This window comes from Lathyrus oleraceus, chromosome 1 (genome assembly GCF_024323335.1).
Source record: "Lathyrus oleraceus cultivar Zhongwan6 chromosome 1, CAAS_Psat_ZW6_1.0, whole genome shotgun sequence".
NCBI classification, from domain to species: Eukaryota; Viridiplantae; Streptophyta; class Magnoliopsida; order Fabales; family Fabaceae; genus Lathyrus; species Lathyrus oleraceus.
The window spans coordinates 105,511,225-105,535,471 of NC_066579.1; the positions used below are offsets into that span (position 1 = coordinate 105,511,225).

A 24,247-nucleotide genomic window follows, 5' to 3' on the forward strand; every position below is an offset into this window, starting at 1 on the left:
TTCACCTCAGTTTCAATGTCGAGGTAATGATGGATGACATGAAAAGTCATAACTTTATCCATCGGTTTAAACATAATTCAATGGTTAGTTTAAATGGTCATGGATTCGAATCCTAGCAATAGTTTTTTTTTCAAACTAGCACCATATGCTTCATGGACCCATCTACACTAATTCCATAACAGAGTTCTGGTTAAATGCCTCTGTTAGAAAATCTGGTCAAATAATACAACCCAATGTATATGAGTTTCCTATCACAGTTACTTCATCACTTATTGCTCAGACAATAAAGTGTGAAGAGAGATAACTGTGATGAACATTATATATTCAAAAATGTCTTATCAATTCACCTTCGCCTAATTTATGCCAACTACAATAAGCTCATCAGTCATGCTACTCTCATCCCAATTGAAAAAGTTTGGCATCAACTTCTAATGTCAAATCTCTGTCCAAGAGAGAAACAACTAGAAACGCTTACTTCAAATGACAAGCATATTTTGTACTTCCTTATCCACGACATCAAAATTATCTTCCTCTTACTATTTTTAACTTCTTAGTGGGAATGGTTATGACCTCTCACGAGGAAATGAATTTCCTCATACCATATGGAAGAGTTCTTTCTGAACTTTTCTCTCAGCTAAGGATAGTTAAAAGGGTAAAAAAGGGAGGATTAACTGTTGAAGTTGAGAGGAGTCAGAAGTTTGAATATGTGGAATATTTATTTGCTGTCCTTTTTTTTTGTAATATGTAATTGATTATTAATGACTTTTTTCCTTTCCTTTTCAATCGTATTTTTGCCTAATTTTTTTATGATAACAAAGACTTTGAGTTTTACTAATTAACTTAGAAAAAAATGAAGAAAACAAATTTTAACAAAGAAAAATGGAATTTGAAAAGACGCCAAGTGAGAAATACTAATTAAACTATTGAAAAAAACATAAAAATAAAGTAGTCAGGATTCGAAGCGACCTCTCTAATATTTATATTTCCTCAATTTTTAAAAAAGTTAGGTAATATGTTATAATAAAAATAAAATAGTGCTCCCTTATACATATATTCCTCCGGTTTTATGGAAAACTGAGGTAACAGGTTGTTAGCTTGACGCTATCAAGAACTTGTTATAACAAGATTTGGTTCTGCATCTATACCTTGATTTTTTATGATAACAATGTTGTATTTGTGTAAGAATAATTTTGGTACCCTAATGGTTTTTATTGTGTAGCTTTAACATCCAGTTTCGATTTTGAGTATATGACATGCAACCTCATCCGTTTCTGAATGATGAGTTCCAATTCCGCTTTTGCGCCAGTCATAAGAAGTTCTAAAAGATGTTCAATCTTGTTGTTGCAATGATCTTTCTGCTTCTGTGCTGATTCACTTTAGAGAAGCTTCTGAGGAAATGATATGTTGTTGCTGCAACATTTTCTCGGTTTGTGCTTTTGGACGTGACTTTGATCACTAAGCTTCTGAAAAATGGCAAGCTTCTGAAATTGTGTTACTTAGCTAAAGATTCTAAAGATCTCAAGTCAGACATTGAGGTTATCAAGGTTTTGACTGTAGATTCTGAAGATACTGAAGATCTCAAGCCAGACTATTGATGCTGTCAAGGTTTTGACAGAAGAATCTGAAGTTTCTGAATCTACCTTTATGTTTCTTCATTTCATGCTTCATCAACATTCATCAGAAGTCAATGAACTTGAAGATAAGATCAAGTGGGCATGTGATCAAATAGTATATAGTATAAATCAAATATCCTTTCCACTACCTTAATTCATGGGCAAGGACGGTACTATACATCACACCTGTCACTGAATTTGTGGGCGAAGGACAATATGCAGTATCACTCCTTTCACCATCCAATAGTGGACAACCGCTCTATTTGATTTTTCCTTTTTTTCCCTCCAGCGGTCTTCTTCTTATGTTATATAAGAGAGACTTTGAGACTTGAATAAAAATAAACGAGAGAATACACAAGAATGCTGAAGCACTGCTAAACTTGAAAAAGTCTATTTTTGTGTGCAAAGCTATCATTCTATATACACAATTTTTCTTTGAGTAATTATTTATCATTTATGTAAAATCTGCTCGTGTAGAAGCAACCTGTAACACATAAAATATTATTCAAACTGTTTGTTTGATTCCTTAAGGAGTCTGGGATATAGTCGGATCCTTGAGAAGACAAAGAAGGTTATTCTTTGTGTGTCCTTAAGGAAACTAGGGTATAGTCGGATCCTTGAGAAGACAAATAAGTTTATTCTTTGTGATTATTATAATCAATTGATTATATTGGATTAAGTCCTTGTGTATAAGGAAAAATCACCTTGGTGGGTGGACTATAGTAGCTTTGAGTTTCAAGCAAACCAGGATAAAAATACTTGTATTTTTATCTTTTTGTTATTAATTTTTAAGTGGTGTTCTTAAGTTGATAAAAAAGCTTTTGTTTTTGTAAAACCCAATTCAAACCCCCTTTTCTTGTGTTTTTCACATCTTCAATTGGCATCCGAGCTCCAGTTCTGATTGTGATAAAAAAATTATCGACACTTCACCGTTTTCAGCACCGATCCAATGGTTGCTGCTAACACTGCTAATATTGTTAACAACAATGAAAGAGATCACTACAGTGCAAAACCACCAATCTTTGATGGTGAGAAATTTGATTATTGGAAAGATAGAATATAAAGTTTCTTTCTTGGTTACGATGTTGATCTCTGGGATCTTGTAGTCGATGGCTACGTTCACCCAGTTAATGCTGAAGGAAATAATATAGCAAGAAGTGCTATGACTGATCAACAGAAGAAAGATTTCAAAAATCATCATAAGGCCAGAACTATATTGCTAAATGATATCTCTTATACTGAGTATGAGAAGATAATAAACAGAGATTCTGCCAAATCTATTTTGGACTCTCTAAGGATGATTCATGAGGGGAATGCTCAAGTAAAGAAGACAAAGGCCTTGGCCTTAATCCATAAGTACGAGGCATTAAGAATGGAGGATGATAAAATAGTTGAGACCATGTTCTCAATGTTTCAGATGCTTGTTGCAGGTCTGAAAGTTCTAGACAAAAGATACTCTACAGCTGACCACGTCAAGCAGGTTATCAAAATTCTCCCTAAAAAATGGAGACCTATGGTAATTACTTTGAAGCTGGAAAAGGATCTTAACATTATTAGTCTTGAAGAACTTATTAGTTCTTTAAGAAGCCACGAGAAGACAAGATCTTATCAAGCTGAGGAAGAATCAGAAGGACTTGATGAAGACTCAAAAGATGGTGATGAGTTGTGTCTAATTTCAAAGAGATTCAACAGACTCTAGAAGCACAGACACAGTGGTCAAAGTAAGTTCACAGGATCTAGAAGGATCACTTTTCGTTTTGATTCTTCGTCTGAACAAAAGAAGTAAGGTCCTGGAAAAAAGGGCAGAAGGCTTATAAAGAATGTTTCTAAAGGCAAGAAGGGACTGGCTACATAGGACGATTCAGAATCAGAAGAAGAAGATTTTGACGAGGAACAAGTCAATGTTCCATTGATGGCAACAACAACTGATCCAAAATGTTCTAAAGAACCAGAAGACAAGGTGTTGTCAGAATCAGAATCGAACTCCAATTCTGAAGAGGTATTTTCAAACCTATATCGTCTTGATCTTGAATCATGTCTCTCTGAAGTGCTAGAAAAGTACCAGAGCCTTCAAAGTAAGTACAAGGACCTTAAACAAGTCCAAGTAGTTGCTTATGAAACTCGCAGTGAGCTTGAGAAATATATTTTCTCTCTAAATGAAAAAGTATTTTCTTTAGAAAGTAACAACTCTACATTGAAAAGAAAAAATTTCAAAACTAGAGGAGGAAATAGTTTCAGAAGCTTCTCGTACTGACTGCGTCATTAGATATGATTGAGCATTCCAGTACTTTCTGGCTAAAAGCATAGATAGAAGCAAAATGGCTTCTTTGACCTATGGAGTTAGCAGAAATGGTAAGAAAGGTTTAGGTTGTACAAAAACTATAAAACCTAACAAAAGTCAGAAGGTAAAACCAAAACCTCTCTATGGGCATTTCGGGCCAGATGGCATTGATCTTAATGTTTATGCACAGACACATAAACATACAAATGGTAAGAACTCGGTTCTGAAACCTAAGTATCATACACAAATTCACCATGATTATCCTCCTGCACAAAGACCCAAAGTTGTAAGAAACTCTGGGAAAACTAACAAGAGAGGACCCAAAAATGAGTACCTAAGGATAAAATAATTTATGTTGCAGACATCCTTAGCAACTCAGTTGAAACAACAATCATGGTACCTGGACAGTAAATGCTTGCGACATATGACAGGTATAAGGTATATGTTCCAAGATTTGTAACTTAGGCCTGAAGGCTTCGTTGGTTTCGGAGGAAACCAGAAAGGAAAGATCATTGGCTCCGGAACTATTGGTAACAATAAACTTCCTTCTATTACTAATGTTCTTTTTGTTAATGGTTTGGTGCATAACCTTTTGTTAATTACTCAACTTAGTGACAATGGTTATGATATCATTTTTAATCAAAAATCCTATAAGGATGTTAGTCAGAAATATGGTACAATCCTCTTTAATGGGAAGAGAAAGAACAACATTTATTAAATCAAACTTTCTGATCTTGAGGATCAAAATGTAAAATGTCTAATGTCTGTTAATGAGGAGTAACAGGTATGGCACAGAAGTTTGGGCCATGTTAGCATGAGAAAGATTTATTAGCTAAATAAGCTTGGATCAGTCAGAGGCTTATCCAACCTGAAGTTCTCTTCAGATGCTCTTTGTGAAGCATATAAAAAAGGCAAGTTTTCTAAAACATATTTCAAAACAAAAATTGTTGTTTCTACCTCTAGACCATTAGAACTTCTGCACATTGATTTCTTTGGACCAGTGGGAACTGCCTCAATCAATTGAAAAAAGTGTGGATTGGTCATCATTGATGACTATAGTCGTTAGAAACGGGGAAAGTTGTTGAAACACAAGGATGAATCACATTTTGTGTTCTCTACTTTTTGCTCACTAGTGTAAACAGAAATGAACTGCAAAATAGTTAGAGTCAAAAGTGATCATGGTGGCAAATTTGAAAATAAACATTTTAAAAATCATTTTGATGCAAATGGCATTTTCCATGATTTCTCCTGTCCTAGAACTCCACGGCAAAATGGGGTTGTAGAAAGGAAGAATATGACTTTTCAAGAAATGGCTCGCACCATGATCTAAGAAACTGATATGGCTAAGCATTTATGGGAGGAAGCAGTTAACACAATGTGTTATATTCAGAACATGATTTCTATTAGACCTATTATGGGTAACACTCCTTATGAATTATGGAAGAACAGAAAGCCCAATATTTCTTACTTTCACCCTTTTGGCTGTGAGTGTTTTATGTTGAACACTAAAGAGAATCTCGGCAAGTTTTATTCTAAAGCACATAAGTGTTTATTGTTAGGATATTTTGAACACTCTAAAGGCTACATAATATTTTACACTGAAACACGAATTATTGAAGAATCAATTCATGTTAGATTCAATGATAAGCTTAACCCTGAAAAGTTAAAGCTAGTTGAGAAATTTGCAGATTTAAAGATTAAACTTTCAGAATCCAAGGATAATAATTTTGGAGAAAAAGACTCAGAAAGCAAAGTAAGCAAACTGAAGCGAACGGCTTAGAACCGACTCAACCAGAAGTTGTTGTTGGTATAACTCATTATAAGAAGAGTAAACCAAGAACTTCTCATTCTAAAGAGTTCATTCTGGGAGATAAAGATGCTACAGTCAAAACTAGATCTTCATTTAAACCTTCTGAAGAGACTTTTCTAGGATGGGTATCTCTGATAGAACCCACATCTATTGATGAAGCTCTTCTAGATAATGAATAGATTTTGTCTATGCAAGATGAATTGAATCAATTCACCAGAAATGAAGTTTGGGATCTTGCTCATAAACTAAAGGGTTTCCGTGTCATTGGAACCCTATGGGTTTTCATAAGCAAGCTCAATGAGAAGGGAGAATTTGTCAGAAACAAGGCTCGACTGGTAGCATAAGGTTATAGTTAGCAAGAAGGTATAAACTATACAAAAACCTTTGCTCTAGTTGCCAAGTTAGATTTTATTCATCTTTCAATCTCATTTGCAATAAATCATAACATCATCCTTTATCAGATGAATTTTAAGAGTGCATTCTTAAATGGATACATATCTGAAGAAATATATGTGCATCAACCCCTTGGATTTGAAAGTTCTCAAAATCTTGACTTTGTTTTTAAGTTAAAAAAGTCATTATATGGTTTGAAGCAAGCTCCTAGAGCTTGGTATGATAGACTATGTAACTTCCTTTTGGAAAATGATTTTACCAGGGGGAAAGTGGACATAACTTTCTTTTGCAAAACCTTTAAGAATGATATTCTGGTTGTGCAAATTTCTGTTGATGATATTGTTTTTGGTTCTGCTAATGTTTTGTTATGCAAGGATTTTGCAAAGTCAATGCAAGCAGAGTTTGAAATGAGTCTGATGGGAGAACTCAAGTTCTTTCTGGGAATCCAGATTGATCAACGATCATAAGGAACATATATTCATCAGAACAAATATACAAAGGAACTTCTGAAGAAGTTTAACTTATCAGAATGCAAGCAAGCAAAGACTCTAATGCATCCTACATGTATTCTGGAGAAAGAAGAGGTAAGCAGTAAGGTAAATCAGAAGCTATTCAGAGGTATGATAGGCTCTCTCCTTTATCTAATCGCTTATATACCTGATACTTTATTCAGTGTCTGCTTATGTGCTCACTTCTAATCAAATCCTAGGGAAACTCACTTAACTGCTTGTCATACCCTCAAATTTACCCTACCTCCATATCACCATGTATAACCCTAATTTATGAGCATACATCCCACACATATCATATCATAAGAATTTGTTCCTAATGATCCACAATGTTCCACAAACCAAAGGCATGAGGTTCATCTATGAAGCCTTAAGACCCACTGATCATGTTGAGGTGTGCCCAAGCCAACATGACCCAAATCTTTATCCTCAAGCATCCACACAAGCTTGGAGGATCATTCAAGTCATCTCACTCACTCTCCAAACCAAATTGGATGGTGAATCCCCATTGAACACATATGAAGATTCATCTGGTCACCCAGGGACCTCAACCCAAGCTCTTAACCCTCATTGGCTTGTACAAGGCATTGGACTCACCTTTGAACATGACCTAAAATCACTTCACAAAGCTTCAAGATTCATTCTATATCATGATATGATCATATGAGCTTCAAACATCCACCATTGTGCCTTAAAAATCAAGAAATCACAAAGTGACATTTCTAGGTCAAGTTGGTTGGTCGCATTTTAGCAAGAATCACTAATGATTTGGTCCAAGGTCCATAACTTTTTCATCTTGCAGCTTTTCAAGATCTTCTTTGAGCCAAATGTCCTAATTGATTCCCTCTTCAACTTTGTTTTAAGGTACAAGGCCTAATTCATTGAGAAAGGGCCTCAATGTTTGCATTGGCCAAGTTGGTCCAATGTGCCTAGCATGCCCTAGAAATATGAACAAGACCACCACTTTACCACATTGCCATTTCCAAACCACAACTCCTTTTGACCTGGTTCTTTTTGCATCTGACTAAGAACATGGCAAGGAACATTTGACACAAATTTCATGTAAAATACACCAGCCAAATTCATTTGGCCTTGGTTCAAAAATTGGAAATTATCATGATGCTTAGGCCAGACGAACACTAGTTAGAATTTGCATATGGATGCATTAAGCCACCAAACTTATTTGTTTTGATTCTTTCTGATCCCTAACATGTTGCAAAACATTATAGAATACATTTTTAAGCAATTTGGAGTGTGACCAAAACCACAAAACAACAACCCAAGCCATGGTTCAAAAGGAAGTTTTTGCCAAAAATGCACAAAACCAAAGACACCTCAGCAGTTTTTGGGACCACCCTTGACCCACCAAAATAATGCAAATGGAAAAACAGATTGATGGGAGGAGAATTGCAGGCTGAGCATATACCACACTTGTCCAACAAGTCTCCATATTTTGAATTTTCCCTTTTCTGAAGAAACCATCTATTTTCTCCCTCCAAACCACTCCATCACCTTTCCCTATAAATAAGGGAAGGTGTTCCACTGCATAACCAAGCTTAGAAAGCCAGAATCACCCTGCTACGAAACCAAGTTCTCTCTTCAAAAATATAGATACAATTTTTGAGTTTCAAAGCTTTTCAATTCAAACCAACCACCCAGAATCTTTCCCTAATCATCGTTGAATCTTTTCCAAACCTTAACTCACCTTCCCAACACCTCACCTGAGCTACACCAACTCATTGGAGTTCATACCTGAAACTGATTCCGACCAGGTAACTACACTTATACCCTTCAAACAAGTTATCAATCAACTCAAAATCATCCCCTGATCATTAACCCCATGTTTTGAGTTCTGATTGGTCAACATCTTTCATTTAATTTTTATTTTAGGTTAACTGGTTCTTCTGATTTTTGGCAAAATACTCCACACTTAGAGCCAATCAATGGCTAATGAGTGTGAAGGTTAATTCGTAGTTATGCGTAGATGTTGATTCCATGTTTAAATCCCATGAAAAACACGTGTTTTGGGTTTTGATTCTGAAGTCTCAAGGTTGAAGATGATGCCTCTGCGCGTATTTTTAAATTTGAATGTATCAGTTGGATCTCTTTGATTGGCCAGCTAGCACGCACATCCTATTCCTTTATCTGTTATTTTATTTTATTATGTTGAGGCACTTCTGAATCACCAAAGGGAGCTTGGCCTAATGGATGAGGGGTTTGTCCCCTCATGACCCTAGGGTCGGGGGTTCAATCCCAACGTGCATATTTGCTCCATTTTTATTTCTTTTTCTTTTGTTTTATTTATTTTCCACCCCATTTATTTTCATTTCAAACGATTTTTTACCATTTGTTTTTATTTTGATGAAAATATTTCCAACATAAACTCATGTTATTTTTGTCACTACTATTTTATTATGTTTTATTTCATTTCATTTGAGTAATTTTTTATGGACTTATGGGGTATTGAACTTGGGTAGCTAATGACGTCTATAAATTCATGGTTATGGTTTGATTTGGGATGTTTGAACCTTCCATGCTTCAAACCTATCAATGAATGATCAATGGATCATTCATGATACTTTGAGGCATGAATAGGTTGCCTCTACATCAACTAAATTTGGACCATTTGACATATAGTTGAAGCTTTATTTGTGCATATCTTAACTTGTAGTTTCATTTGATTCATTATGTTTCTATTGATATACTAAACCTATAACCATTATACTAACTTGTTTATATTGTACATTGATCATTTAAACTTGTCTAACCTAATCACTAATTAATTCATTAATCTTTAACACTTAAGTTGGTATAGTTTCTTTTTGTCAAGTTATTGATAGATGAACTTGGGGTTTGCATAACTCTCATTGTTATAAATCTATTGTAAGTTGATTATTTTATCATCTTCAATACTTTGCAACAATGATAAGTTATCCCCTGATCTGTCATATTTTGGATCTTTTAACCTAAAGATAGATAATCCTCAAGTCTTGAACATATCACATACTACTAACCATACTTAAACTTTACTAACTTTGATTACCACTAACCATTGTTATTGTTATTATCATTATTTATTTTATTATTTACTTTATATGATGTTACATTGTAATTTACATTCAAGTATTCATCATCATATTCATTGTATTCAAAGACAAAGTGTCACAAGATATAGAAAGAGTAAAATCCTCCAAGCAAAGGTCCTAAATGAGATCCTCTAAGTCCAAGTTGATTACAAGTGAAATGAATCTTTTTTAGTCTTATCATATTCATCATCATATTCATTGTAATCAACTTGGACTTAGAGGATCTCATTTAGGACCTTTGCTTGGAGGACTTTACTCTTTCTATATCTTGTGACACTTTGTCTTTGACTTTGGATTTCATTTGTAACTTACATATCGGTTGTAAGAATGACATCATGTCACTACCCTAGGAAGACATGTTTGTAAGACCATTATCCTTTGTTAGCTTAGGTCACTTTTACACACACAAGGCTTTCTCTTGGTCTACCTTATAATGAGACTCTTTACTTTTCTGTTGGTTACTTTGTGTATTCATTACATTGCCCAATTTCATAATCAAATCAACAAACCTTTGATTCAACGTCAAGTGGCATTTTCATAATCAAATTCAAAATACAATAAACCCACAATTAGCATTGTGCATCACAGGCAATTAAGTGGTGGAGAATGAGTAAGAATGTAGCTTTCCTACCCTTACTCTGATTATTTTGGACATAAGACGCTTGGCTTGTTTGTCTATAATTTTCACCTCCGCCCATAAACTTTAGTGCAATCTAATCACAAACTCTTTTTCATAAACCCTTATTCAAGGTAAAACCAACACAACCCATCAAATTCTTTTTTGTGCCTTATGGCATCACCCTGAAAACCCTTTTTTCAAAGGTAAAATCAACCAACACACAAACATTTTCTACTTCGAACTACGGAGCTCTGATTCCTCATCACCCTATGAGTGATACGTAGGTACAAGAGCCACAATCCTTGGAGAACACAATATAAAAAACCCAAAACCCTTTTCTTTCACACTTTTTTTGTAAATAGGAATAAAAATAAACATAAGAGAGATAAATACCCACGTACGCAGATAACCTAAATGGTTCTCATGGAGTACCATGGACTTGAGGAGTGCTAATACCTTCCCCTTGCATAATCAACTTCCGAACCCAAGTCTCGGTTGTGAGACTGATTCCTTATCCATAAATTTGCACTTCCTATGTGTTCACTTTTCCTTTCAAGGATTTTATCGACGATTTTCCCTCTCCTCTCCCATAGAGGAAATCCAATAAAATTCGGTGGCGACTCTTCTGCTTTTCCTTCTTTCTTCTCTTCGATTGAGGAGGCCTTCTTTAGTTCAATCCTGGTTCGTCGCTCCGAAACCTCAGTAGCGACACTGCTGTTAAGGGAATCTTTAGTTATCTAAAAGGTACTACTAACCTTGGTTTGTTTTATAGAAAATCAAGTGAATATAAATTAGTAGGCTATTGTGATGCTGACTACACTAGAGACAAAATATAAAGGAAAAGCACTTCTGGAAGTTATCAATTTCTGGGAGACAATATGATCTCATGGTCCAACAAAAGACACTCAATAATTGCGCTTTCAATAGCCGAAACTGAATATATTGCAACTTTTGGATGCAACACTCAGATACTCTAGATGAAGAGTCATCTGGAAGATTATCAGATATTCGAGAGTAACATTCATATCCTCTGTGATAATACTTTTGTTATTTGTTTGTCTAAGAATCCTATCTTTCATTCTAGGGCTAAGCATATTGAAATTAAAGATAACTTTTTATGTAACTATGTTCAAAAGGGTATTTTTCACTTAAAATTTATTGATATAGACCATAAATAGGTTGATAACTTCGAAGAATAGTTTGTTAGTTGTTTTGCTGGGTTAAGATCAAACATCAGAAGCTCTTGTGAAGTTTCAAATATCAGAATGTAAGTTACCAGTTTCTGAAGAAATGGTCTACTATCTGAGTCCGAAAAACTTTCATGCTGATGATTGAGAATCTGATCCAAACATATGAGTCTTCAAGGAATTAGTAACCATGTTCTAAACTTGTAATATTGGGTACCTGGCGTCAAGTTTTGAATAATTGAAAAATTCAGCTTCAAGTTATGAGGAAGTATAACTTCCATAGTAATCAGACTTGGCAATCAAGATTTTAAGAAGAAGTCTTAACCAGGTTCTGAAAGATCTTTTCAAAGACATTTATTCTTCAAAGGTAATCTAGCTCTTAAAGAGAATTTCAAAGAGAATCATAATTCAAGCTTCTGAAGATAACCAGACTCTGAAGCTTCTTCAAAAAAATTCAACCAAGCTTCTGAAGTGAAGTTCATCATAATATTGATATTAACAAACTAGTGCTTTAGATAACATCAAGCAACTTCTGAAGACAAACCAGATTTTGATTGAAGATCATTCTAGTACTTCAAAAAGGTTAGTCAGGAAAATGCTCTTTCATTATGATTTTATCTTTTTAGGATTATACATCTCAGGGGGAGCTTTGTTCTTTTGTAAGATGTATTCTTCTGTGATTACCCGATACAAATCTGTTAATCAAAATACATGTTTTGTCATCATCAAAAAGAGGGAGATTGTTAGAACAAGATTTGGTTCTGCATCTATACCTTGAGTTTTTATGATAATAATGTTGTATTTTGTGAGAACAATTTCAGTACCCTAATGGTTTATTATTGTGTAACTTTAACAACCGGTTTTGATTATGGGTATATGACGTGCAACGTCATCAGTTTCTGAACGATGAGTTATAATTCCACTTATGTGCCAGTCATAAGAAGTTCTGAAAGATGTTCAATATTGTTGTTGCAATGATCTTTCTGCTTATGTGCTAATTCACTTTTGAGAAGCTTATGAGGAAACGCTATGTTGCTGCTGCAACATTCTCTCGGTTCGTGCTTCTGGACGTGACTCTGATTACTAAGCTTCTGGAGAATGGAAAACTTCTGAAGTTGTGTTACTTAGTTGAAGATTCTGAAGATCTCAAGCCAGACGTTGAGGTTATCAAGGTTCTGATTGTAGATTCTGAAGACCTTGAAGATTATGAAGATACTGAAGATCTCAAGCCAGACTAATGTCATTGTTAAGGTTCTGACAAAAGATTCTGAATCTATCTTTATGTTTCTTCATTTAATGCTTCATCAACTTTCATTAGAAGCCAATGAACTTGAAGATAAGATCAAATGGGCACGTGATTAAATAGTACATAATACAAATCAAATATCCTTTCCACTACCTGAATTCGTGGGCAAGGATATTGTTATTCATCACACATGTCACTGAATTTATGGGCGAAGGACAATATGCAATATCACTCCTTTCACCATCCAATAGTGAACATCCGCTCTATTTGGTTTTCCCTTTTTGCCCTCTAACGGTCTTCTTCTTATGCTATATAAGTGTAACTTGGAGACTTGAAGAAAAACAAACGAGAGAATACACAAGAATGCTGAAGCACTACTAAACTTGAAAAAGTCTATTTCTTTGTGAAAAACTATCATTCTATATACACAGTTTTTCTTTGAGTAATTGTTTATCATTTATGTAAAATCTGCTGGTGTAGAAGCAATTTGTGACACGCAAAATATTATTCAAAATGTTTGTTTGATTCCTTAAGGAGACTAGGGTATAATCGGATCCTTGAGAAGACAAAAAAGGTTATTCTTTGTGTGTCCTTAAGGAGACTAGGGTATAGTCGGATCCTTGAGAAGACAAAGAAGGTTATTCTTTGTGATTATTGTAATAAATTGATTATAGTGGATTAAGTCCTTGTGTATAAGGCAAAATCACCTTGACGGATGGACTGGAGTAACTTTGAGTTTCAAGCGATCCAGGACAAAAATACTTGTGTTTTTATCTCTTTGTTATTAACTTTTAAGTGGTGTTCTTGAGTTGGTAAAAAAACTTTTGTTTTTGTAAAACCCAATTCAAACCCCAATTTCTTATGTTTTTCACATCTTTAGAACTATACTCTCGATTTTTAACATGTTCGAGGTGAAAGCTTCGTCATAAAAAGTATTATTTGTAGTAGTGTATATGATATTAAACACCCATATTTGAACCAATTTCCCCCTTTTACCTCTGATTTTCAGCAACAATTCCAAGCTTTGTTAATGGTGTTTCTTCCTCTATCAAGCTTGCATTTTTTTCCAACTCTTACCTCTCTCACGTTCTGACTTTTTCCCAACTTTCTCTAATCCCCAATTAACCTAATTTTACTTTATTTTATATTCAAGTCTCCCTACACCTCTTTTTACTCACCACAACCTATTTCTCCCTTACTCTCTATTTTCTAATTTCTAATTATTTCTAATAAATAAATATTACTCTAATATTCCTATTTTTTTTATTTAAATCTCATTTTAATTTCAAAACTCTCAAACTTCTAATATTCTCTTAATATTCTAATATTATAATTAAATTAATTATTCTAATTCAATTAAATTCCACCACTCTCACTAATTAATTAAGTTTAATTCATTAATTAATTAAAACACTCACTATTCCCGATTAATTATTCCACCACTCAAAATAAATAAATAAACACATAATTATATAAACACACTGAAAGTTTTAAATAATTATTTAAAAACAATAGTAAAATGCGTTAATACTATTAAAATAAATATGAGGTGTTACAACTCTCCATCACTTAAAGGATTTTCACCTTCGAAAATTTACGTGAAGGAAACAAAGTCGGATAAGACCCTCTCATATGACTCTCCACCTCCCATATCACATTCCCCCGTCAGGTCCTCCCCACGCTACCTTCACCAATGTGATATCCTTACCTCTTAAACGTTTCACTTCTCGATCCTCTACCCTCAAGGGAGATGCCTCAACGATCTAGTTCTCTCTAATTTGCACATCATCCACTTGATTCATATGAGACGGATCAAGACTATACCTCCAAAGTTAAGACACATACAAGACATCATGAAGATTCGAAAGAAATGATGGTAAGGCAACTCGACAGGCAACTTCTCTGACTCTTTGGAGAATCTGATAACGACCAACAAAATATGGCGTAATCTTCTTAGACTTCAACGCATGACCAACACCAGTTACCCGAGTAACTCTAAAAAATACATGATCACCCTCTTGAAACTCGAGAGCCTTTCTCCTATTGTTATGGTAACTCTTCTGCCTGCTACACGATGCTTTCATCTTCTCCTGAATAATTTTGACCTTCTCAGTAGTCTGTTGAATGATCTCAGGTCCAAGCATAACACTCTATCCCGATTCATACTAACATAAAAGTGTCCTACACCTTTTAGAATACAATACTTCAAAATGAGTCATTCCAATGCTAGAGTGGAAAATGTTGCTATAGGTAAAATCGATCAAAAAATCTATATAAATGTTATCTCATTTCTACTCAGGAATGCTCAACGTTTGCGTCAATCCTAGTGGCTTCTGATCCTCTATCTTTTACTTATAGCAAGTCAAACACGCACACACAAACTCAGCAACCTCCTTCTTCATTCCTGGCCACCAAAACACCCTACTCAGATCTTTGATACATTTTAGTAGCACTAGGATGGATACTCAGACTACTCCTATGACCTTCCTCAAGAACTCCCTTCTTAAGCTCTGACACATCAGGCACACGAACTCTATCATGGAATCTCATAATACCATCCTCATCCATCCTAAAGTCCACCTTTTTACCTTGTTTGATTAACACCAACCGATCAATGAATCCCAAGTCAACTTTCTAGACCTCTCCGATTTCTTCAAGAATGCCACTAGTCAGCTTCAGCATACCCAACTTCACATTGTTAAGAGTCATTTCGCACACCAAATTAAGGTCTATGAACTGCTCAATCAAATCTAATTCTTGAACAATAAGCATCGACATATGTAACAACTTCCTACTCAAAGCATTTGCTACCACGGTGGCTTTACCAGGATGGTAACTCAAACCAAAATCATAATCCTTCAAAAACTCGACCCACCTCCTCTGCCTCATATTCAACTCCTTCTGATCAAACAGGTATTTCAAACTCTTATGATCGCCGGACACTTCAAATCTAGAGCTAAACATATAATGTCTCTAAACTTTTAACACAAACACCACAATTGCCAACTTTAAATCATGGGTATGATAATTTCTTTCATGAACCTTCAGTTGTCTCAAAGCATAAGCTACAAATTGATCATTATGCATAAGCACACCACATAAGTCCATCTTCGACGCATCATAATAAACCATAAATAATTCACCAGGACTCGGCAAAATCTAAACTGGCGGTGACATCACTTCCTCTTGAGTTCTTGAAAACTCTCCTCACATTGAACATCCCACACATATGCTTGCCCTTTTCGAGTCAACTGAGTCAAAGGCAAAATTAACTTCGAAAAGCCTTCAATAAACCTTCTGTAATAACCAGCCAAACCCAGAAAACTTCTGATCTATGTAACAGACTTAAGAGTCTCCCACTACAACACGACATCAACCTTCGACGGATCAACTGATATACCACCACTATAAATCATATGACCAAGAAAACTTACTTCCTTTAACCATAACTCACACTTGGATAGCTTGGCATACAATTTCTTTTATTGCAAAGTCTGCAACATAACTCTCAGATGACCCACATGCTCTTCATCTGACTTGGATTGCACCAAAATATCATTGATGAACACAACCATAAACTGGTCCAAGTAAGGATGGAAGATCATATTCATATACTCCATGAACACATGTGACGCATTAGACACACCGAACGACATCACTGAATACTCATAGTGATCATACCGAGTTCTAAACACAATATTTGGAATATCTTCTGACTTTACTCGAATCTAATGATAACCCGATCACCAATCAACCTTATTGAACATGCAAGTACCAACCAACTGATCCACAAGGCCATCGATCATAGGAAAAAGATATTTGTTCTTGATAGTAACCTTATCCAGCTATGATAATCAACACATAACCTCATGCTACCATCTTTCTTCTTAACCAATAAAATCGACGCTCCCCACGACGATACACTAGGCCTGACAAACTTCATCTCCAACAGATCTTGTAACTGTTTCTTTAGCTCACTCAACTCTGACGCAGACATTCGATATGGTGTCATCGACACAAGACTAATACCAGGTACTAAGTTTATGGAGAACTCAACTTCTCGCTCCAACGACAAATCATTAATATAATTAATTAATCAATTTATATAATTAATTAGAAATAAAAATAATTGATTAAATTTATTTACATAAATACCACCAAACATATTTTTTTATTTTGAATGACATGACAAAATTATATGACATAATTTCACACGGTCATTAGCATGTCAGGTCCACGTTAGAAATTAAAGTGACAACTAAATAAACCTGAACGGAAATCACAAAAAATTCAAGAAAGAAGAAGTTCGGTAAAAAAAACTAATTTATTTTAAAAAGAACTAAAATTTATAAAAAAATTAAAATAAAAGAGTAAAAAATGCATTTAAACTTTAATTTTTTAAACCTTTTTCTTTATAATGTATTATCAAATACTTGTAGTAATCCACTATTTATAGATTTTTAAATACTAGTACAAAAAATAGTAGTATACATTAAATGGACATGACAGTTTCAAGAAAGTGGTCACTAGTCAGTGTTAGGTGATTGTAACTCCATGTAGTTGCAATTACTGTGCGCTGGCTGTTGGAATTTGGAAGATTGTTAAATGCTCCCTCTCACCATGGAACAAACATTGTTCCTATCCTCACACACACGTGTAATAGTACTACAACTGTTTTCCATTTCTTTCATCATCCCCAAAATATTCCTTATACAATCTCATCAAATCACAAAATATCATTTTATAAATTTCCCATATATATTTATATATTTCTATAAAAATATTTAAATATTTCTTTTTTTTCTTTTTCATCCATTCAACATTTCATTTATTGTCATATTAATTTTGTTTGCTCACCAATCAATAATGACAGTATTATCTTATCAATTCAGATGATGATATATATATTTTAGAGATAGAAATATTTTTCTTAATAATGTAGTATAATATATTTTTTAAATTATTAATTTTGGTAATTATAATGTGAAATGTTTTTTTTTCAAAAATAAGCTTATTATAGTAATTAGTTTAATTTGTTTTGACTAAAGGGATTAGTGTAGATAAATAAATATAATTCAATTAATGTATTATAACTATATTAATTAATATATTACTAGATATAAATGATTTTATTATATTAAAATAAAATACTATTTTAAATATTTTGAATTAATAAATAATGTTACTATATAAAATTAAAGTTTTTAATTATTCCAAATGAAAGTTACTACTAGTAATAAGTTCAAAAACCTAAATCCTCACCTTCCCCAATCTCCACCAACATTTCACCAAGCAACACACACATTCACCCTTTCACTCACCATTTCTCAAAACCTCATTCTCCAACAACAACCTTACATCATCACACCACTATTCTCTAAACTCTATTGTTTGTTGTGTTTCGTGTTTGTTCTTCTTTTGTCTGCATTTGTCACTCTTTTGTTCATCCACTTTTCCTCTAATACAATTTTTTTTATAATATAAAATTAAAATATTTTAATAAAAGTAGTAGATAAAAGTTAGTAGTTACGTATACATATATACATATATACATACATAGACACTGGACCATTAAGTCATTAACAAAAGCACTTTTCTTTTTCTCTTAAATTTCGGTTTTTGTTTTTGTTTGAATTGTTATTTCAATTGGGTTTGTTGATAATTCATAAGGGTCATATAAAAATGGTTTCTTTTTAGTTCTCAAAAACTCAAATTCTCATCATGGATCTTGAGTCTGTGATCCACAAGAACCCAATTAAGGTAAGGGTGGAACATAACATGTTTGTGTTTATGTCTGTGTCATGTTGGAATTTCAGAAATATAAAATATCTTCAAAAATCTTTGCTTTTATTAGTAATTATGTGACTTTTTGTTTTCTGTCTTTGTAGGAGGAATCATGGAAGCATGTGTTGGTTTTGGCTTATCAAAGTTTAGGAGTTGTGTATGGAGATTTAAGCACTTCTCCACTTTATGTTTACAAAAGTGCTTTTGCTGAGGATATTGAACATTCGGACACAAATGAAGAAATCTTTGGTGTATTGTCTTTTGTGTTTTGGACACTGACACTGATTCCACTTTTCAAGTATGTGTTCATTGTTTTGAGGGCGGATGATAATGGTGAAGGAGGGACTTTTGCTCTGTACTCTTTGCTATGTAGACATGCTCGTGTGAGTTTGATGCCTAATACACAGCTTGCAGATGAGGATTTAACACAGTACACAATGGATGAAACTGCTGCAATCAATAAGAGAAATGTTGGGTCTGGTTTGAAATCTTTGTTGGAGAAACATAGGGTGCTTCAGAGGGTTCTTCTTGTTCTTGCGTTGATTGGGACATGCATGGTTATTGGTGATGGTGTTCTCACACCAGCGATTTCTGGTATTTGTGATTTCTGATACAGTAATAATACTCTGTGCATGTTTAGATTAGCGGTGAAATTGCCAGAATTACAGCGAGCCACCGCGATTTTGCAAAACTCGGCCATTCAAACATATGCTTCATGCATGTTTGGAATCACATTGAATTTGATGAAATCACGGTGGTGCCTTGATTTTGTTAGCTTCAAAGTGTAGTTTTTCTGTGATTTCATTGCAAATAGTGAAAATATTTGATCTTGGTGGTGACTCAGTTTTGTGTCTTTTGCCATTTTTGCAGTTTTTTCTGCTATTTCAGGTTTAGAGCTTTCCATGTCTAAAGAGCAGCACAAATGTAAGTTCCTTTTTGAAGAAAAAAAACTAGTTTTGTTTTCAATTTTTTCTACAAACTTTTAGTCAATATTTTAAAAACCGAATCAGAGAGTGAACCGTCGAGCCCTATGAGTTTGGTTCAACTGCATTAATTTGCTCAGACCAAGACAAAACCGCGATCCATCGCCAAAATAACGGAACCACAGTAAAGACTAGTTCATAGTTCAACCGGTTCAACGATTTGGTTTTGGTTTTAAAACACAGATTGTAATGCAATAGTGATAATAATCTAGCTTCTATTTTAAGAAGATTATGCTTTTATTGGGTATTTGCTGCTAAAAAAAGGCCTTTTGGATAATTTGAGTAAACTGAAAAAAGCTGTCCAATTTTTTAATATATACAACTTGGAGTTCTTTATTTAATCATCAATTTTTTTTTTAAATTTTGTATGATGCTACATGTAGCTTACAATTGCAGATTAAACTAATTGATTTGTTTCACAGAATCCAACTTTGATGATGAGTATATATCAAATGTTTGGTATCATGAACAATTCTTGGGAATATGTTCTTACAATAATTTACAAGTTTAGAATAATCCTCATTGTTTGTATATCTTACAATAATGTGACATTGCATTTGTCTTAGTCAATGGCATATATGCTGTCAAGATAATTTAAAGATAATAATAACATTAAAAAAGTTTGGTTTGGTATCAAAATTGATTTGTTTAATGCATGAATGAAATCTTATTTTTAACCATTTTCTTTTCATGTTACCTATTATTGCATGCTGTTTAAGTTAGTGGAAGAAAATGTAGAACCAATTTCAAAAGTCACTTTTGTGCTAAAACATGTAATCGATCTTAAACTGATTAGAATATTAAAACCATGTGGCTAAGATGTAAAGTTTAGTAATCAGAAGTTCAAGTATTAAAACAAAAGTTAATTCCTTTATAAAGTTAACCTTTCATTAGATTATAAGTTTGTATAATATAAAGTACTGTGATTTGGATGGGATTTCATTCGATAATTCGACGTGGATCAACCTGGAAAAGTGATTGATTATTTGATTGGCTACAAAATTAGGTATTAGCACTATTAGACTAGTTAAGTACAGTGTGTGTAATCCCACTTTGATTTATAAATAATGATTATCTGTGGCCTAATTCTGTCAACTTCAAAAAATTGTAGTTGTTCAAATACTATAGCATGAAGTCACCCCAATTACACTTTTATATATTGACCTAACTTTTTCTTTTTGTTTTTTGATAGTTTGAAATCTGTAAGATTATTCTGTTGTTTTATAGAAAAGTCATTTGAATCACTGTTAATAACAACTTTGAAATTATTTGATTTTTTATATTTTTGTAAAAATAGTATATACATAAGCACTTATACGAAAAGTGCTTAAGCTATAACTATAAGTGCTTAATTAAGTTGTACATTTGCTTTTGTTTCCACTTGTTAACAGCGATGTAATTTGGTTATGCAGATGTGGAGGTTCCAGTTGCTTGTATAATACTGTTGTTTTTATTTGCGCTTCAACATTACGGCACTCACCGGATTGGATCTCTTTTCGCGCCTGTTGTGTTGACCTGGCTGATATGCATCAGTTCTATTGGTATTTATAATATTATCCACTGGAATCCGCATGTTTACCAAGCTCTCTCCCCATACTACATGTTCAAATTTCTGAAAAAGACTCAATCGGGAGGTTGGATGTCATTGGGAGGGATTCTATTGTGTATAACAGGTATGGGGTATATGATATGCGCTTACTCTATGAGCGCTTAATTATGTTGTTTATCCATATTGGGCCTATGTTAAGGAAAATGTGTTCCTGTATGCTTGATCTTTATCTGATACTGTTGGCTCGACGTTGCAGGCTCAGAAGCTATGTTTGCTGATTTAGGACACTTTTCGCAATTGTCTATCCAGGTACACACATAAGTGATGAAGCCTTTTATTTGGCACTTCGAATTCTTAATTATGAGCAAATGTTGGATGGAAAGTGATGAATTGTCTAAGTCTATGCTTGATTTGGCGGTGAGATTGGTGAAATTATGGTGACACTGATTATGTCGAAAATCTTGGTCGTCAAGTGTGATTCTGCCAAAACCATCGTTAAGCCAAACACTAAATCATTTGTCAAAGCAACTGTGTATGTACACAATGTGTGCATTTGGTGCATTCATTACTGAAGAGATATGTATAAGCACCATTATGTCAATGATCTTGTAAAGTATCATTTTTTCATTAGCTAAATTAATTCATATGAAGAACTATCAATAGGCCTTTTACATTCTTTGACCTTCAAAATAAAATCGTACTCAACTATTTGCAGAAATGGAAAATAATCAACTGTTTTAACAAGAAGTCATTTACCTGCAGATTGCTTTCACTTTCTTGGTATACCCTTCTTTGATCTTAGCCTATATGGGACAAGCCGCGTATCTTTCCAAGCATCATACCCTTGAAACTGACTATAGAATTGGGTTTTATGTATCTGTACCAGGTAGATTCTTTGCGATATTCTCTACATGCATATGTTCAAAGAATGGTTAGTGTTTATCTAGATATATATATCTTGACTTTTCTTTTTCTCGTTTTTTTAGTAAAACTTAGATGGCCTGTTCTTGCCATAGCCATACTTCAAGCTGTGGTTGGAAGCCAAGCTATTATCACCGGAACTTTCTCGATAATCAAACAGTGTTCCTCTTTAGGATGCTTCCCAAAAGTCAAAATAGTTCATACATCATCCAAAACGCATGGTCAGATTTACATTCCTGAGATCAACTGGAGTTTGATGCTTCTTTGCCTGGCTGTTACAATTGCTTTTCGAGATACCAAACGCCTCGGAAATGCAGCAGGTAACTGCATCATTATGGAATAGTTTAATGTGTTGTTCATCAATCCAATTGCATCTTACAACTTTGATTACATTGATGTGCAATATTGTTCTATGTTTTCGCCTTTGAGGTGAGCAATCATCTTAACTATCAGTTTCGTGTTCGGTGTCCATGTCTGTGTCGACGCTTCATAGATCTTAAGCATATGTTTGGTTAATAATCATGATTATTTGTTTTCTTTCGATAAACAGGTTTGGCGGTGATAACCGTCATGCTGGTGACCACATGCTTAATGTCTCTGGTTATAGTCTTGTGTTGGCACAAAAGTGCTTGGGTAGCTATTTGCTTTTTAGTGTTCTTTGGTTCCATTGAAGCTCTCTATTTCTCTGCCTCACTCATCAAGTTCCTTGAAGGTGCATGGGTCCCCATTGCGCTTTCACTCATCTTTCTTATTATCATGTATGTATGGCACTATGGCACAGTTATGAAATATGAGTTTGATGTTCAAAATAAGGTCCCTATCAATTGGCTCCTTGGTTTAGGCCCGACTCTAGGAATCGTAAGGGTTAAAGGAATTGGCCTAATACACACCGAGCTTGTAGCCGGGATCCCGTCTGTCTTCTCTCATTTTGTTACCAATCTTCCTGCTTTCCACCAAGTTGTAATCTTTCTATGCATCAAATCCGTCCCGGTACCGCACGTTGCACCTCGAGAGAGATTCTTAGTTGGTAGAATTGGACCAAAGGAGTATAGGCTTTATAGGTGCATAGCACGGTATGGCTACCGCGACGTTCATAAAGATGATATGGAGTTTGAAAATGATCTTATTTGCAGCATAGCAGAATTTATCCGATCCGATATTTCTGAATACAGCTCAGGCTTAGGAAGTTTCGAAGACGATACAAAGATGACCGTTGTTGGGACCTCATCGTCAAACTCAGAAGGCGTGAAGATTTCGGACGACAATCAAGATAATAATTCTCAAATAGAAGGAACTTCGTCGGAGTTGAAGGAAGTGAAGCCGCCGAAAAAAGTGAAGAAGAGAGTGAGATTCGTTGTGCCGGATAGTCCGCGGATGGATATGGATACAAGGGCAGAATTGGTTGAACTTATGGAAGCAAAGGAAGCAGGAATGGCATTCATAATGAGTCATTCATATGTGAGAGCAAAAAGAGGATCAAGTTGGATAAAGAAAGTAGTTATAAATTATGGTTATGATTTCTTAAGGAGAAACTCTAGAGGACCAACTTATGCTTTAAGTTTACCTCATGCATCTACCTTAGAGGTAGGAATGATCTATCATGTATGAGTTTAGTTAGTAGCTAGTTTTGTATCTAGTGATCCTTATACAAGATAAATGGTGGCATTTTGTATAGTGACACTCTAAGTCCAAGTTTCCTATGAGTAAAATTGCTACCAAGTTTTTGTTTCAATTTGTATTTTCTTGGTGTACATAAATAAGGTATTTGTAGGGACTAATGAATGTAGATCAAGTTTGTGAGTATTTTGACAGAAAAAGAAATTGATTGAGACAACAAATAAATGGAAGGTGTAAACGTTTATTGGATATTGAGGAGTTTATTATAGGAAAAATTGAGGGGTGCAGAGGGTTTTGGGGGTTTATTATTGTTTGTACATTTATTTAAAAATATTAGACTCTAAAACAGAAGTAAGGAAGGAAATTATAACATTAATTTTTTTTAATTATATGTTAAGATCTAATCAACTTTATTAGTTGTATGTGTGAGTGGGATTTACGAGCTTATACACCCAAATGGTTTTTAAGATTATTTGCAGTTGATTTTGTAATCAATATTTATAACTGTAAAATTAGAGTTTTGGATTTAAGGATTTAACCAATTGAGTATCTTTTAAGTTAATTATAATTAGAGAATTTAGATTTGACATGTTTCACGAATTAGTATCTTTTAAGGTAATTAGGGAATTTAGATTTGACACTATCATTA

General features: G+C 34.2%; 1 protein-coding gene across 1 annotated transcript; it reads left to right on the forward strand.

Moving 5' to 3' along the window:
- Positions 1 to 18,036: 18,036 nt before the first annotated feature.
- LOC127119888 (potassium transporter 8) lies at positions 18,037 to 23,713 on the forward strand. The gene is made up of 8 exons (XM_051050252.1): positions 18,037 to 18,504; positions 18,633 to 19,122; positions 19,399 to 19,452; positions 20,924 to 21,184; positions 21,317 to 21,369; positions 21,823 to 21,946; positions 22,047 to 22,301; positions 22,532 to 23,713. Exons 1-8 carry the CDS (start codon positions 18,466 to 18,468, stop codon positions 23,587 to 23,589), a joined length of 2,334 nt encoding a protein of 777 aa, XP_050906209.1. The 5' UTR covers positions 18,037 to 18,465; the 3' UTR covers positions 23,590 to 23,713.
- The last annotated feature ends 534 nt before the right edge of the window (positions 23,714 to 24,247 follow it).

Coding starts and splice junctions, on each gene's coding strand:
- LOC127119888 (XM_051050252.1), top strand. CDS start 18,466: ATGGATCTTGAGTCTGTGATCCACAAGAACCCAATTAAG. Junction 19,453..20,923: donor GTCTAAAGAGCAGCACAAAT/GTAAGTTCCTTT, acceptor TTGGTTATGCAG/ATGTGGAGGTTCCAGTTGCT. Junction 21,185..21,316: donor GATTCTATTGTGTATAACAG/GTATGGGGTATA, acceptor TCGACGTTGCAG/GCTCAGAAGCTATGTTTGCT.